The 15,587-nt window shown below is 35.4% G+C and overlaps 3 protein-coding genes across 3 annotated transcripts; 2 read left to right on the forward strand and 1 right to left on the reverse strand.

The window, feature by feature from the left end:
• Window positions 1–1,353: 1,353 nt before the first annotated feature.
• Window positions 1,354–7,875, reverse strand: LOC120207727 (membrane-anchored ubiquitin-fold protein 5-like). Its single transcript, XM_039207150.1, has 4 exons — window positions 7,387–7,875; window positions 6,766–6,936; window positions 6,277–6,394; window positions 1,354–1,404 (listed from the first exon to the last, which is right to left on the reverse strand). The coding sequence occupies exons 1-3, from the start codon at window positions 7,514–7,516 to the stop codon at window positions 6,342–6,344; spliced, it is 354 nt and encodes a 117-aa protein (XP_039063081.1). The 5' UTR covers window positions 7,517–7,875; the 3' UTR covers window positions 1,354–1,404; window positions 6,277–6,341.
• A 2,174-nt stretch (window positions 7,876–10,049) lies between these two features.
• On the forward strand, window positions 10,050–10,958 carry LOC120207729 (aspartic proteinase-like protein 1). Its single transcript, XM_039207151.1, has 2 exons — window positions 10,050–10,165; window positions 10,640–10,958. The coding sequence occupies exons 1-2, from the start codon at window positions 10,075–10,077 to the stop codon at window positions 10,870–10,872; spliced, it is 324 nt and encodes a 107-aa protein (XP_039063082.1). The 5' UTR covers window positions 10,050–10,074; the 3' UTR covers window positions 10,873–10,958.
• A 2,609-nt stretch (window positions 10,959–13,567) lies between these two features.
• Window positions 13,568–14,216, forward strand: LOC120207726 (heavy metal-associated isoprenylated plant protein 24-like). Its single transcript, XM_039207149.1, has 2 exons — window positions 13,568–13,787; window positions 13,894–14,216. Exons 1-2 carry the CDS (start codon window positions 13,634–13,636, stop codon window positions 14,187–14,189), a joined length of 450 nt encoding a protein of 149 aa, XP_039063080.1. The 5' UTR covers window positions 13,568–13,633; the 3' UTR covers window positions 14,190–14,216.
• Window positions 14,217–15,587: the final 1,371 nt, after the last annotated feature.

Below are 15,587 nucleotides of genomic sequence, written 5' to 3' on the forward strand. Positions count from 1 at the left end.
AAATTGTAAAAATAATCAATCAAATTTTTGGTTTTTTGAGTAACTCGAAATTTTCAAATTTTAATTTGACTTAAACTCGAAAATCGAATCGATAATTTGAGGTGACTCGAATAACTCGAAATTGAAAAAAAAAATCAAATTTTCGAGTCGAATCGAGTTTTGCTCACCCATACATGTCAATCGATAATTTGAGGTGACTTGAATAACTCAAAAATAAAAAATTAATTTTTTATTCGAATCAAGTTTTATTTATCCCTACATGTCATAGTGTCAGACTGAAAATAAATCTGAAATGAAACATGTTTATATAGGCTTCAACCTAAGTCCCTATGATAGAAATGGAGCACCCAAGCCACTGGACCACCCAAGCTACTGGACTAAATGCTTTAATTGTTTACTAATTACGACAAATTCTATTTATCTTATAATATTATTAATAAGAAAAGAGCAAAGAAAAAAACATTGAAATGAGGTTTCAAACCTAGGCTAATTATAAAATATAAGAAAACTATAACTAGTTAAACAAATATAAAAATTAGTTGACCTTTATTCCCATATGTAATGGGGTAAGAGGGAGGTATGATAGTAGGGTGCCCCCAACACCAGGTTGAGAACAGCTTTCGTAGGAGACCTCCGAATTATGAATTGCCCACCGTGAGACTCGATCCTACAACCCCAAGATTATAAATCTTGTGCTCTACCAACTATAATATTTTATATACAATATATATTTTTTAAACCGTATTTAATAACACTTAAATATATGGATCCGCCACCTATGAATGTTAATGACAGTTTAGTGTTAATGTAGAAGGAGAATAACAAATTATAATAGTCTGAGAGTATGATGATACTTTTGGAAAGTAAAATAGAATTCTCGAGAAGCAGGAGGCCCCCTTAAGGAGGAACCTTTCTTTTGTTGAAGGAGAAGAATAGTACCGTTTTATTTCTAAAGTAACAGGTTTGAGAATAAAGCGTTGGTTGATAATGATAGATAGTATGTTTGGTAATGAAGAGAACATTTAGTGAATCTCACTAATATCTATTTATTATGGATATAACATATTGGTTTCTGGCTTTTCTGAAAATGGTTAAGTCGTGGGGAATTGGCCACATCATTGGACCGAACAGAGTTAGGTTTTTGACCAGAGTCATGTTTTTGAAGATTGCTACAATTTTTTAAAAATGCATAAGCAACCATATGTTACGTAAATAAGTACAACATTTCAACCTTTTTTTCCCTAAATCTCTGTTTCATTCTTTTGCACCATACCTCTCTCTCTCTCTGCCTTACCTGGGTTTGCCTTGTGTTTTCTTTTCTCATGCCCAACTTGCCCTTCTTAATTATTTCTGCTGCCACCAGAATTGGAATCCTAAAACATTGCAATGTTGAAGAATTGGCATGTTGAATGATGAAGTTAGTAGTTGATGAGTATGGTTAGTTGTAGGAAGTTGTTATATTAGTTGTATGCAGTTACACGGTTACATAAGATTGTTGTAAACTCTTGTTTAAATAGAGTAGTATAGTTCAATAAAGAATAACACATTCTGATTCAATACTTTGCTACTTTTCTGTGTTTCCAAATGCTTTATTTTCACATGGTATCAATCGCCATAAGCTCCTGGAGCCATGAGTTTCTTGCTGCGCAACTCAAGGTGTGTAGATTCAGCTTAGAAGGCAGTTGCTTAGTCGTTTGGTATGGTGTTCTTGGTTGATTACCAGATTCTTTAATCGTCTTCTTGTTCTTTTTCTTCTGGAGACTGTGATTCAATGTTTACTAACAAGAAAATCAATGTGGTGCTCGATGAAACAAACTTCTTGTTGTGGAAACAAACTTCTTGTTGTTGAAACAACAAGTCTTGCTCACTGTTCGCAGCCATAGGCTTGAGCGACTCCTCACTGGTGTAATGCAGTCTCCGCCAGAAATGACAATTGATGAAGATGGCAACTTGGTTCCAAATGAAGCATATGATGACTTTATAGCTCAAGATAGTGCATTAGCATCTTGGTTGCTGTCTACTATTAGTCCGCACCTCTTATCTCAATTTGTGGGAGCTAAGACAGCTTCATCCATATGGGCCACGGTGTTGCAATATTTTACAACGAGGCCTTCAACCTCAGTAATGAGTCTACACTGCAAATTACAGTCTCTCAAGAAAGGAGAAGACAGTATGAGAGTTTACATTGCTAAAGTCAAAGAGATTTGTGATGCTTTAGCCTCGTGTGGGAGCCCGGTTCCACTTGTGGGACACATTGCTAGCATTTTGAAAGGGCTACCCCGTGAATATCAGCCATTTATGGCTGTTATCACTTCAAGTGGTGACATGCTGCCTTTGGATAAGGTTTGCACTATGTTAATAGATGCAGAAACTCAAATTGTTGGTTTCGATGCTCAAGAAGAAACGGTGATGGCTGTGGCTCATGTTGCCCGTGGAGCTGGACCAAGTGATCATTCCAAACGATTCTACTCGAACTATGACAAAAACCATATGACCACTGCTCGATCAGGTGGCAGGTCAGGCGGTCGTGCGGGTCGAGGGAAAGGCAGACCACGGGTTCAATGCCAACTTTGTGGTAAAATTGGACATCTAGTTGACAGATGCTGGCATCGTTATGATGAGTCATATCAAATAGTCAGTAATGCTCAATCGAGGTATGATGAAGAATCTGCCCAAGCTCACACTGCTGCATATAACAAGTGTGCATGCATGTGTTCTTCGAAGGGGTCTCGGTTACATGCTTCAACTATTACTGATAACTCTATAGATGAGCAAGATCAGTGGGTCGTTGACTCCGGCGCCACCCATCATGTTACCCCGGATGCGGATGTTATAAACTGCAAAACTGGATGTACTGGTCCAGGTAAGTTAGTCGTCAGTGATGGTGTTTCATTACCTGTTGGATTAGTTGGCAACACAGTAGTGAAATCTGCTTCTAGAATACTTCTGGTTAATGACTTGCTTCATGTACCTGGCATAACACAAAACTTGTTGTCTGTGTCCAAGTTTGCTAGGGATAACAACGTGATGTTTGAATTTTATGCACACGGTTGCAGTGTTCGTGATGCAATTAGTGGAGAGGTGATTCTTCAAGAAAGAATGCAAGACGGGCTCTATATGTTTCCTAATACAACTATCTCAAGTTCTTGTAAAAATGCTTGTGTAAATGTTGTTTCAGCTAGTGATACTTACAATCTTTGGCATAGAAGGTTAGGACATAAAACGTTTGAAACAATTGTTATTGTTTGCAAAGCTATGAATGTACAAGTAAGCAAAAATATGAATAAAGTCTGCGAAGCTTGTTGCATTGGTAAAAGCCATAAGCTGCCATTCTGTTACTCTAAAACTGTCTATACTAAACCCTTCCAACTAGTATACACTGACATATGGGGACCAGCTCATGTAGTCTCGAATGATTTTCGCTATTACTTATCTTTTGTTGATGCTTATTCAAGGCACACTTGGATCTATTTTTTGAAAGATAGGTCACAGGCTGTTCACACATTTAAGGCATTTCAACATATGGTGACAACTAAATTTGGACTGGCTGTGAAGGTTGTTCAAAGCGATTGGGGTGGAGAGTATCACAATCTCTCAGTTGTGCTGTTAAGAGAAGGAATTGCTCATCGTGTTGCCTGCCTGCATACATCTGAACAGAATGGTGTGGTCGAAAAGAAGCATCGACACATCATTGAACTTGCCCTGGTTTTGTTAGCACAAGCTACCATGCCTTTGAGTTACTGGTACTATGCAGCTGTTACAGCGGTATTCCTCATCAACCGACTTCCTACTAGAGTTTTAGAAGGATTGTCGCCCTATGAGAAGTTGTTTGAACAGAAGCCAAATTATGATTTCATGCGAGTTTTTGGCTGTAAATGTTTTCCTCACCTAAGATTGTTTCAACAACACAAGCTTGAGTTCCGTTCCCAGCCTTGTATATTCCTTGGTTATAGCCCTCGGCACAAAGGCTACATGTGTTTAGCAACTAGTGGCAGGATATATATTTCCAGACATGTTATCTTTGATGAGTTTACATTTCCATTTGTAGGGACTGGAGGATTGGGTGACGTTAATCAAGTCAATAAACTAAGGTCTGCATAACTTAAAGTTATTGCTGACATGAAACAATTTCGAGATAATACTGCTGGTCCAGGCTCAAGAACAACAATCAATGATATGAATCTAGCCGAATTAGCTGCAGCAGTTTCACAGGAAGTGGCCAGTACAAATGGTGATAATGTTGGTGAAAACTCTGGTCATACTGGCCAAAATATGATTGACCTGGGTGAGTCTTCACTTGAAGCTACTGCTCATGAAGATATACATGAAGAAGATGGCACGACTGAAGCTGATACGAGTCAACTTGTGCCAGTAACTGCTCCAGTTGATAATACTACCTCCTCAAGAGATGACAATGTTTCTAGTGTGATAAATCGTCATTCGATAATCACGAGGAGTAAGTGCGGGATATTTAAGCCTAAAATATTTGTGGCCAGTTATGCAGACATGGAACCCCTTAATGTTCATGAAGCATTACAATCACCTCACTGGAGAGCAGCTGTGCATTCTGAATTTGAAGCGTTAACGAAGAATGGCACGTGGTCTTTAGTTAAATTACCTGAAGGTCGCTCGGTTGTGGGGTGCAAGTGGTTGTTCAAAGTAAAAAAGAACCCTGATGGCTCTGTTAGTAGGTATAAAGCCAGGTTAGTAGCCAAAGGTTTCTCTCAAATACCAGGACACGATTTTGGAGAAACGTTCAGTCCAGTTGTTCGATTTGCGACGTTGAATGTGGTGCTTTCAATAGTTGTTACCAATGGCTGGCAATTACGCCAGGTTGATGTGAACAACGCATTTCTGCACGGTGATCTGCATGAAGAGGTTTTCATGCAGCAGCCACCAGGCTTCGAGCAAGTTGCAGCTGACGGCAGTCCCTTGGTGTGTAGATTAGAGAAGGCCTTGTATGGTTTACGCCAAGCCCTTCGGAATTGGCAAGACAAACTGAAAAATTCCCTACTTAAGTTCGGTTTCAAAGAATCTTCAGTAGACACCTCTCTGTTTATTCGCTGGGAAGGGGGATACTGCGTTTACTTACTTGTATACGTTGACAATATAGTGCTGACTGGGAGTTCAGTTGTTCAGATTGAAGAAGTGGTGAAATTTCTTGGCAGGGAATTTGCACTAAAAGACCTTGGTGAATTACATTACTTTTTGGGTATAGAAATTAAACGTTGTGGTAGCTCGTTAATTCTCAGCCAAAGGAAGTTTATCCTTGAATTGCTGATGAAGACCAAGATGAGCACTGCTAATCCTGCTTCCACACCAATGCTTGCATCTGCCAAGTTGAGTCATGATGCGGGGGTATTGCTTCAAGATGCATATGAATATCGAAGCGTTGTAGGTGCCTTATTGTATGTGTGTCACACCCGCCCGGACATAACCTTCAACGTCAATAAGGCAGCACAATATATGCAGGCTCCAAGGCAAGAGCATCTTGTTGCTGTTAAAAGAATCTTGAGGTACTTGGTGGGAATAATTAACCATGGCCTGGTCATTGCACCTGCAGTAGCAGGATTCAATGTAGTGGCCTTCGCTGACGCTGACTGGGCTGCAAGTGCTGATGATTGCAAGTCTGTCTCAGGTTATTGTGTGTTTGTTGGTGACAACCTAGTGATGTGGAACTCTAAGAAACAAAAATCAGTTTCCAGGTCGACTATGGAAGCTGAGTACAGAAGTGTAGCAGATGTTACTGCTGAAACAATGTGAGTGAATACTCTTCTAAATGATTTGGGCGTTACAAGGAAGAAAACTCCTATAGTTTGGTGTGATAATAGCAGTGTTGTAGCCATGACAGCAAATCCAATTTATCATGCGAAGAGTAAACATGTTGAACTCGATGTTCACTTTGTTCGTGAGAAGGTAGCGTTGAAGCAAGTGTTGGTGAATTATGTGCCAGGAAGTCATCAAGTTGCAGATGGTTTCACAAAGCCACTAGCAGCTGCTCGGTTTGAGGTGCTTAAGGCCAAGGTGAATGTGCAGCCTTTCCTTTGGGAAGAAGAAGAAGAAGTAGGGAGAATGTTGAATGATGAAGTTAGTAGTTGATGAGTATGGTTAGTTGTAGGAAGTTGTTATATTAGTTGTATGCAGTTACACGGTTACATAAGGTTGTTGTAAACTCTTATTTAAATAGAGTAGTATAGTTCAATAAAGAATAACACATTCTGATTCAATACTTTGCTACTTTGCTGTGTTTCCAAATGCTGTATTTCCACATGGCAATTTCAACATAAAATATAACAGGAAGTTTCTTTGAAGGAAGTGGCAACAGCAATCCCATTAGGCAGCTACAAGATTGTGCATAAACAGCTGCTTTTCTTTGGAGAATCATCTTGTTTCTCTGCGGATAAGATTTCACGAGTTAAGAACACGGATGTATACATTTTTGGCATATTAAAATTCACCTAAACACTTAAATGATACAAGTACTGCGTGGATATATGACTTGCTAGGTCCATAGTTTAAATGAGAGAAAAGAAGCATCGAAAACTAGTATGGATCTTATGAAATTCATGCACAAAATCAAATGAGAGAAATGATAGTTCTGGAGGCGATTCTTTTTGTTGGGAGAATGTTAATGCAAGTGTTCATTTTCGTCTTCAAACATAAACTCCTATGTCTTTTTAGAAGTTCTGTTTGTGCAAAGCTTCACTAACCGAAAATACAACAGCAGGTGTGTAACAAACCAAATACATAAGGGTCATTGGTTACCGTTGCTTTTGTTTGACAGAGGAAGGCGAAGAACAACATGCATCGTGATTACGCCGCTCGGAAATTCACCAAGCAGAAGTCTGCAGTCAGCAACTGTACTGTTGTTTTCAAGTATTTTTCCACCATTGATTAGCTTCACATCTTGTATTGTGTTTGGGCAATTTTCTTTGTCTACAAAACAGAGAAGAGTTTTCCATATGAAAACAGAATACGGTTATGTACCCCAATCACAATTTTGAAGGCCACTCGGGACAAGGAAAAGGGTTGCAGAGATACCTTCTGGTTAGGGTTTTCTAAGCTATATGTTATAACAATAAACAACACAATAATTCAGATATAAATCATAGTAAGGGAGCATTTTAACAGGTAAAATGTTTCTGATGAGATTTAACAATTTGCCTTTGAGTTCCTATGGCATGGATCCAAGAATATAACACACTTTTCAGTTCACTAGACTATTTTGCAAGCATAAGGAACAATACAAGACTTTGTTTGAGACAGATCATTTTGATTTTCGAAATAATGAATAACAAAAGGACACTTTACATGATAAAAGTACAAAATCCATTGCATACAATTGATAAACAGGTGAAAAATGAAAAGAAAAGTTGAGCAATTAACCTTGGGGCCACTGAGCAAGTATTTTCTCTTTGAGAGATGCCACAGTGGTAGCTGGACTGTACTTGCTTGGACCAATGTCAGTTCCATCAGCAAGCCTGAATTTGAGCTCCACCAATTCTTCTCCAGCCATAGGTGAAATCGCTTGCCTCAAACTCTCACGCTAATCTCAACTAAACCCAGTTATTGTTTTTCTTTATCTTCAATCAGATTAACTGTTAAAAACCTCTTTTTTTTCCTGTGCAGAAGAAGTTAAAAACTTTGCTTCTTGTAGAGGGAAACAAACATTTGAGAAGAAACTACCAAAAAACCAGATGATTTTTTCTGCAGAAAAACAGTATGTTTTTAGTGGTTTGATATCTACCTAAGAACTGGGACTGGTTAAAATTCAGAAATGTAGAATGAACAGATGAGAGGATGAAGATCAGAAGCTTTGCAACTTGATGTTGAAAGAAAGAATGGTGAGACCACACACATGAACTTTTTAAAGTGAGTTTTATTTTTTTACCCAAATCTAACAAAAAATCTAATGATATTATGTAGGATGTTAAACTTTCATTTTATCACCCTTAAGATAACCCCACTAAGTTATACTCCATCAAATGAAAATAAATGCAATTTATTAATTCATGTGGTGAATACAAAAATCATCTGTGTGAATGGAATGACATGTTTTACTCAGATTCTTCTTCTTTTCCTTTTCCTTTTTTGACTTAGATATTGGATTTTATGTGAAGTTCAACTTTTGGAATGTATAAAAATGTATAAAACAAGAAATTTCACTGTTCAATCAAAATAATGGAGATGTTATTATTGGTAGTATTTATTATGATATTTGATCAACTGTCTGTTGGTGACAGCAACGTTAGAAAAATTATGAATAATTTATGAGCAAGCCTGCCTTATCTGACTGGGTTTACCAGGACCACCACCAGTGGTGGACTAAAGAAACCCGCAGGTTGGCACCAAGATTCATGTTGATTCACTGCCAGATATTAAAGCCTGCAACATAAGAATTTCATGTAAAGTTTGCAGCTATTGATGGTAAAGATGAAATCAGTGAAGACAACTGTGCACATATGATTTCTGCCTGGAAAACAGAATCATACTTCAAAAACGAATAATACAGGAACGAAGAATCATTATCACAGAGATATAATTATGAAAAATGGAGAATCTGTCACCATTTCATGTTTAATTCTATACCTTTTACTTTATTTTAATGTGTGGTGACAAAACTTGTGCAGATGCTTGGTGTTGACAGATGCTTTGGGTTTGGAACGGCAGCCACAATTCCACCTCACCACCTATGTTAATCGGATTTAGGTGTCACGTTTCATATTCAAATTTAAATAAGTGTCCAAATCTGAGACCAATTCAGCTTTTTTATGCCAATGACAGGTAAACTGGAAACAGTCAAAATTGAAGATTCCTGGCAAGATAGCAATCCTGCCCACCCCATGAACAAGGGACAGATGATGAAACTTGGCAGTCAAATTTGAAGATGTTGATGATGGAAGAAACTAAAATGTCAAATCCTTCATCTACCATTTAGGTTTTTTCTCCATCCCATCTTCCGTTTGCAAATTATTACAGGTGTTAAAAAGAGAAATATCATATAATAAGTTTGTTAGTGCTGCTATGACACAATAGCAAGGTGAAACATGCGACATATCTGCTATATATGTTTTAAAATTTTTTCCCTTTGATTAATGAAGTACAAAGGATAACAAAAATTAAGGTTAAAAGAAAGACATCAAAATCACGTTGGGGGGTTCAACAATTGATACATGATTGGAGAGTAGGGAACAATTGTGTGGAAGAAAACATATGCTTTTGTGATAAGTGTTAGAGGATTTAGCATCTTTAATTACTTTGCATAATTGGAATTAGGTTCTACGACATTACAAGCTTCTACTTTCTCAACCCATTTCTTCTTCTTCTTTTTTTTTTTTTGGGATTTCCATTTTTTTAATTACAAAGAATTCATCACTTTCTGTAAGATAAGGATAAGAGCAAAAGTGCCATGAACCCACTGCTCCCCACTTTTCCATTTCGGACGTCTAACTTTGGTTCGATATTTTTGACAACATATTAGAGGAAAAATTAACGAGTAAAACTTGAGTGTCAGTCTTACCTCAAAAATATATATGTAAATATTTAAGCTAAAACTTATATAGTGTGTTTTATTAAATAAATTCATAAGATTTTTGTTCTTTTACACCTCCCTCTCTTCCAGGATGTGGATTCTATACCCATTAGAATAAAAAATCTATTATTAAAGATTAGGGTAAACTATATATTTAATCACTCAACTATTACTTAGTTCCGTTTTAGTCACCCAACTATTTTTTTTCTTCTCAAAATCATACATAATATTACGTTTTGGTCAGCCGCCATTAAAAATAAAGAAAATTGTTAGTATCTTTTCATTTGTTAGTATCTTTTAGATTTTCGGTTTCCGAGCATACTCTAGGCTGCTCCTAAAATTTTATCTTTTTGAAGGAAACGTAAATTGTCTTGACATTGTTGAGCAGGTATTTACAGTATTCTGTTTAACTGTTTTACGTGGAGAAGATGAATTTGATGTTATCGGACGTGAGTCTATTCTCTGGCTTTTGGATGTCCTTGCATTATTTTATTGCTTTGCAATCTTCTAGCCACGTTGTGTGCATATTTTAATGACACTGGATGAACAAATGTGTTGCAGAAAACTTCATGACAGGCCATCACATTGTTTTTGATCGTGAAAATATGAAGTTGGGTTGGTCACGTTCCAACTGTAAGTGACAGAGTATATGTTTCCACCTTTTCTATTTGCTATATCATGCGTCTTGTTTATTTCTTTTGGGTTTATTTGTCTATATTTTATAACTGATTAGTTACAAGGCTTAAGAGTGGAAATTGATAGGATGCTAAAGCCCTTGTTAATACAGTAGCTGCCTCTCATCATGCAATTCATTATTTTCTTCATCTAATGGTTGATGAATGAGTTCTTGATCAATCTTTGCGAATCCTGTTAAGCCTAATTATACAGAAGCTCTGTTAAGCCTAGCTTTGTGAATCCTATACTTAGTATTTATAGCTTGCTTGCTTACGTTACTTTTGTTTCCTGAAACGTCCGGTATTGATCATATTTTCTGTTGAGAAGCAGCGCTAGAGTTTCCCTATGCTTCAATTTTGCCTCTTTAAATCTTTCATTATGCAAAAGCAAATGTTCTTTCTTACCGAAGTGAATTCGAAATTGCACCGGCAGGTCAAGACGTGAGTGACAAATCAGGCATACATCTCGCACCACCTCCCAGTAGTGGATCTCAGATTCCATTGCCGACAAATGAGCAACAGCACAACAATAATACAGAAGCAGTTGTTCCAGCAGTCGCAGGAAGGGCTTCCACAAAGGCTTCTTGGGCTTCGCCACTGCAAATTCCCACCCTGCTCTGCATATTCAGTCCATTCCTACTGCTGCTGCTAAGGTTTTTACTTTAACCGTAACTCCATAATCATTTCTCATGTAAATCCTATCAATTCTTGTCAGCTTTACCAAATAAGGAACATCGTACCAATTTTTTTCTTTTAATTTTACGGATTGGGATTCATTGTAAAAGCTTTTTTTTTTCCTCCTGGTAAATCTAAGTTGGGCATATTTTAGTTATAATAAGTGAAAAATAAATTCAAGTTTTTGTCAATCAGATTAACAACACCTAAAGCATGAGCGGAGAGTTATTTTCAAGATCTTGTAAAATATTCAATCAAGATTACCACAGGAGCATTTGATGTGATTTAAAATTGAATTTTATAATTTGTAACGTCAAATCTGATCTTTGTCGAAAGTAGAGGTGGACTCTATTGACGTTAACATAAAACATACCCCCAACAGGCAATAGCTGATAAATAATCCAAAGTGCCTTGAGCTAGGTTGAAAATTATGAAGGGAAAGATATTGATGAATCTGAAATGTTGTCAAATAGTAATTGATTCCCTTTCACCAAATATTGGTGGTGGGATCAATATTCAATAGCTGTGCCACGAAAATAAGGAGGCCAGATGTTAGGTTTTCATTCTTTATTCAATTTTTTAAATGATTAAATGGTTAATAAAATTAAATTCCATGAATTCATCCATCACTTGTTTTGGTTAAGAGTGAAAGAGAAATAATCAAACGAAAGGAAACATTGAATCTTGAATGTCAGCTTAAATACTTGATCGAGTAATACTATAATATGCTTTCATTTAAAATCAAACTCAAATTTTAAAAATAAAATGAATATCAGATTCAAATTTCCAGTCAAACTTTTTAGGGTAAAGTGCACAAATGATCCTCCGAGTATAAGATACTATTTTATTGAGTCCCCTAATTATTAAAAATTAAAAAATAGTCCCCTGACTATAGAGAGCTGCTTTGTTGAGTCCCTCGGCTATTAAAAGTTACAAAATGATCACCCGTCTATTCATTATGTTCCAAACTCATCATTTTCCATTAAAAAAAATAACAATCATCTGAACTGGAGATATTATAATCGTTTGAGATTATGAGATCGTATTTTAATCATATCTCAGTAAGTATGTTAACACCCAACTCAGACCGTCGTTAATATTCTAACAAAAAAGGATGAGTTTGAAACATTATGAATAGTCGGTGACCATTTTTGTAACTTTTTATAGTCGAAGGACTCAATAAAGTAATTTCTTATAGTTAGAGGACCATTTTGTAACTTTACATAGTCCAGAGACTCAACAAAATAATATCCTATAGTCAAGGTACAGTTTGTGTAATTTACCCTATTTATGAAAAAGGTGAAAAGAAAATTTGTTTAGGCGTCATGGGCGCTGGGTGACCATGCTAATATGCTGCACTAATCTATAATTATGTAAAAGTTATCTCACAAATTTGGATTTTGCTGCTTCTTCACAAATAAGGCTGGATTTTAAAAGATAATAAAATATATAAAGATGATCGTCTAATTAATTAGATTGCTGAATAGGATGGACTCGTCAGATGTTAGAAAAGCCATTGCTACAAATATGATTAAAGTAATAATAAAACAAGATTTGTGTTTGAATATATTCATGTGCATTGAGGAAGGGACCCTACATTCACAATTAGATTTGGATACATAAAATACAAGGTGGTAATTTAAAAATACAAAACCCTTTAAAGTTTGCGATTCTTATATTAATTCAAAGTTTTTCGATGTTTAATAATTATATTAACGAAATTAAACGAGTTTAATGATTAAAAAATATTATTATCTTTTAAAATTTTGGGTTGAAATAGTTACATATATAGATTATACTTAAACTATCTATAATTATAAAAAATATTATTATTTTTTGAAATTTTTAATTTAAATAATTACGTTTAAAAATATACATAAATTATTAACAATTAAAAAGATTCTAAACAAATAATAATATTATCTTTAATTATTAAAAAAATAATTATATCAACAATTTAATGTTCGTTTTGCTACAAACTCACCGCCAAAATCATAGAGTAATAATTTGTGAGAGATGGATGGCAACCAACAGGTTTTATCCAGAGCAACCCCACTTTGAGTCTTCCATATCCACGTGTGTCTCTGGTCTTCCTAGTGCGTGGCAACTTCTGATGTCATTCAAAGCACAACATGTCTTATTACGAGTCCTTCATTATTGAGCACATTGATTGGGGGGGGGGGGGAAACAACAACATGAAAACCAAGTTTTCCATATTCAATGCATGGGTTTGTATTTTAATTCGCTAAAGACGTATAGTAAATCCAATAATATTTTTAACAAAATTGAAACTATTTATTTTTAACTTCAAAAATAATTATGAAATATTTCGTTTTCTATATTTTTATTAATTTTCCCCCAAGGGTAGTTAAAACTGCTTTACTTTGTATCTGTTCATATAAAAAAAGAGCAAGAGTAGTTAAAGAAGTTTCTGGGAGAAACCATTTCATGATATCTTAGTAGTGAAATTAAATTAAAGTCATCTCAAACAAACTATTTTAATTCTAAATTTGTTTTAAATTTAATTTCCTTTTTAAGAACGCGTTTACTTTCGTCACTATAAAACCCATAGAAGCTAAGCTAGTGACGACCTGTTACCTTCTTCCTCCCTCTCCAGTCTTTACTATTTCAGACCAAACAAACAAAAGTGTGGAGTACTCATTCTCTTCAACCAAGCTCCATTAAGTCTATCTCTTCTCTTGTTTAGATCAACAAACTCTTCATTCTGAAGCTGTATCCGAGTTAAGTCAAAATGGGAGTTGAAGGCACCTTGGATTACATCTCTGATTTGCTCAGCAACATGAAGAAGAAAAAGAAGAAGCAAACTCAAACCGTAGCTCTCAAAATAAGGATGGATTGTGAAGGTTGTGCCCGTAAGGTCAAGAAGGTGCTCTCTGGAGTGAAGGGTAATTATAATACTCCATAATTCAGTTGAATCATTTTGATTCTAGTATGGTGACATTTTCATTTCTTTTATTGGTTAAACACAATTTTTTGTTTTTGGTTTTGCAGGGGCCAAGTCTGTAGACGTGGACTTGAAGCAGCAAAAGGCGACGGTGACGGGTTACGTGGACCCAAAGAAAGTGCTGGCGGCGGCGCAGACGACCAAGAAAAAGGTGGAGTTGTGGCCTTATGTGCCGTACACGATGGTGGCGAACCCTTACGTGGCTCAAGCTTATGACAAGAAGGCACCACCCAATCACGTGAGGAAAGTTGCTGACCCTTCCAAAATCACTGAGACCACCGTGGACGACCGCTACTCCATCATGTTCAGTGACGAAAACCCTAATGCTTGCTCCGTCATGTAATAATAAATGAAAACTATCAACATATAAGTGGATTAATGTAAAGTTTTCATTTGCAGTATATATTAATCTCGATAAACCTTTGCATTAAGTTTCTTCGTGACAACATTTTTTAAAAAAAAACTTTATTTTCTTGAAGAATAATTTATGCTATGATTTGACCAAATGGGGAGCTATGCTACAACTTTTTATTAGATATCTATAACATCTTTTCCAGTCTTCTAAAATAAAAAAAGAGTATTCATTGAAAACAATCTTTTAACCATAAACTGTTAAATACTAATTCAATTGATGTAGTTATTATTACAATAAAAATATTTAATTAAAATTTTAAAAATATATTGATGATCAATAATATTTGAATGAATACAACAATGACCCAAAGAAGGCAACATGAAGAGCATGACAAATAAGGGACAATCAAAATACAAGAGACCGGGTAACAAACAGAAGGTCATCACATCATATGGAGAGAATCAATCAACACAATCGTGAACGACACATGGACTATGATTTTACTTCTTTTAATTTATTGGTTTGTATATGTTGTGTACTTTGTTAACCTTTATTTCATTTTTTTCTAATATTAAGGAAATGTAATTTTGATTGTATCCAATCCCCCCCCCCTCTAACATTGACTATGGTTGTTTGTTTTGGTTGAATAATAAATTTGTCTGAATCAGGAAATAATAACAACATAATAAAGCTTGTTTTTGTAGGAAATACATAAATTTTGTTAGTACAGCTACAAGTTTTAAAGTGCAAGAAACTTTTATGTCATGCTTTGTGTTTAGATTTTAAAGTCCATTCCATCAATTCAAAATTATGTCATTTCCTTTTGTTCAATTTGTATTTGTCACTTTGTACACCTACACAGAGTTATTATTTGTCATAACCAATGTTTACATTTGATAGTTTTGAATATAATATAAAATATAAGGCAATAAACATGACACTTGGAGGGATTGATACACACATTAGTTAATAATTTAGTTAAAATGATTGCTAAAAACACACACATCAAATGAAATACGTACACGAGTTATAAGATTTACAATTACACTTATATTATGTCACGGGTGCGATCAAATCCCCTTTTAAATGTTAATCCCACAACTCTAATGTAATGAAGATAATATTCTTTTCAAGTTAATGAAAACATTTTATTAAAAAGTAGAGATGGTTGGTAATACTATTTCAATTCATTGATATTTTTATGTTATATTTTGTTAAAATATATATTTTTTAAGGATAGATCGAAAGAGATAGATAGAGACAATAATTTTACTAAATTGTTTTTATTTTGTCCTCCATATACTCCAACAACTCATGTTATCTGAACATCAGTGATGAACAAAAACCAAACAAATGTAGAAGAAACTGTTGAAAATTAAACAAGTG

Source organism: Hibiscus syriacus, unplaced genomic scaffold (assembly GCF_006381635.1).
Source record: "Hibiscus syriacus cultivar Baekdansim isolate YM2019G1 unplaced genomic scaffold, ASM638163v2 tig00015240_pilon, whole genome shotgun sequence".
Taxonomy (NCBI): domain Eukaryota; kingdom Viridiplantae; phylum Streptophyta; class Magnoliopsida; order Malvales; family Malvaceae; genus Hibiscus; species Hibiscus syriacus.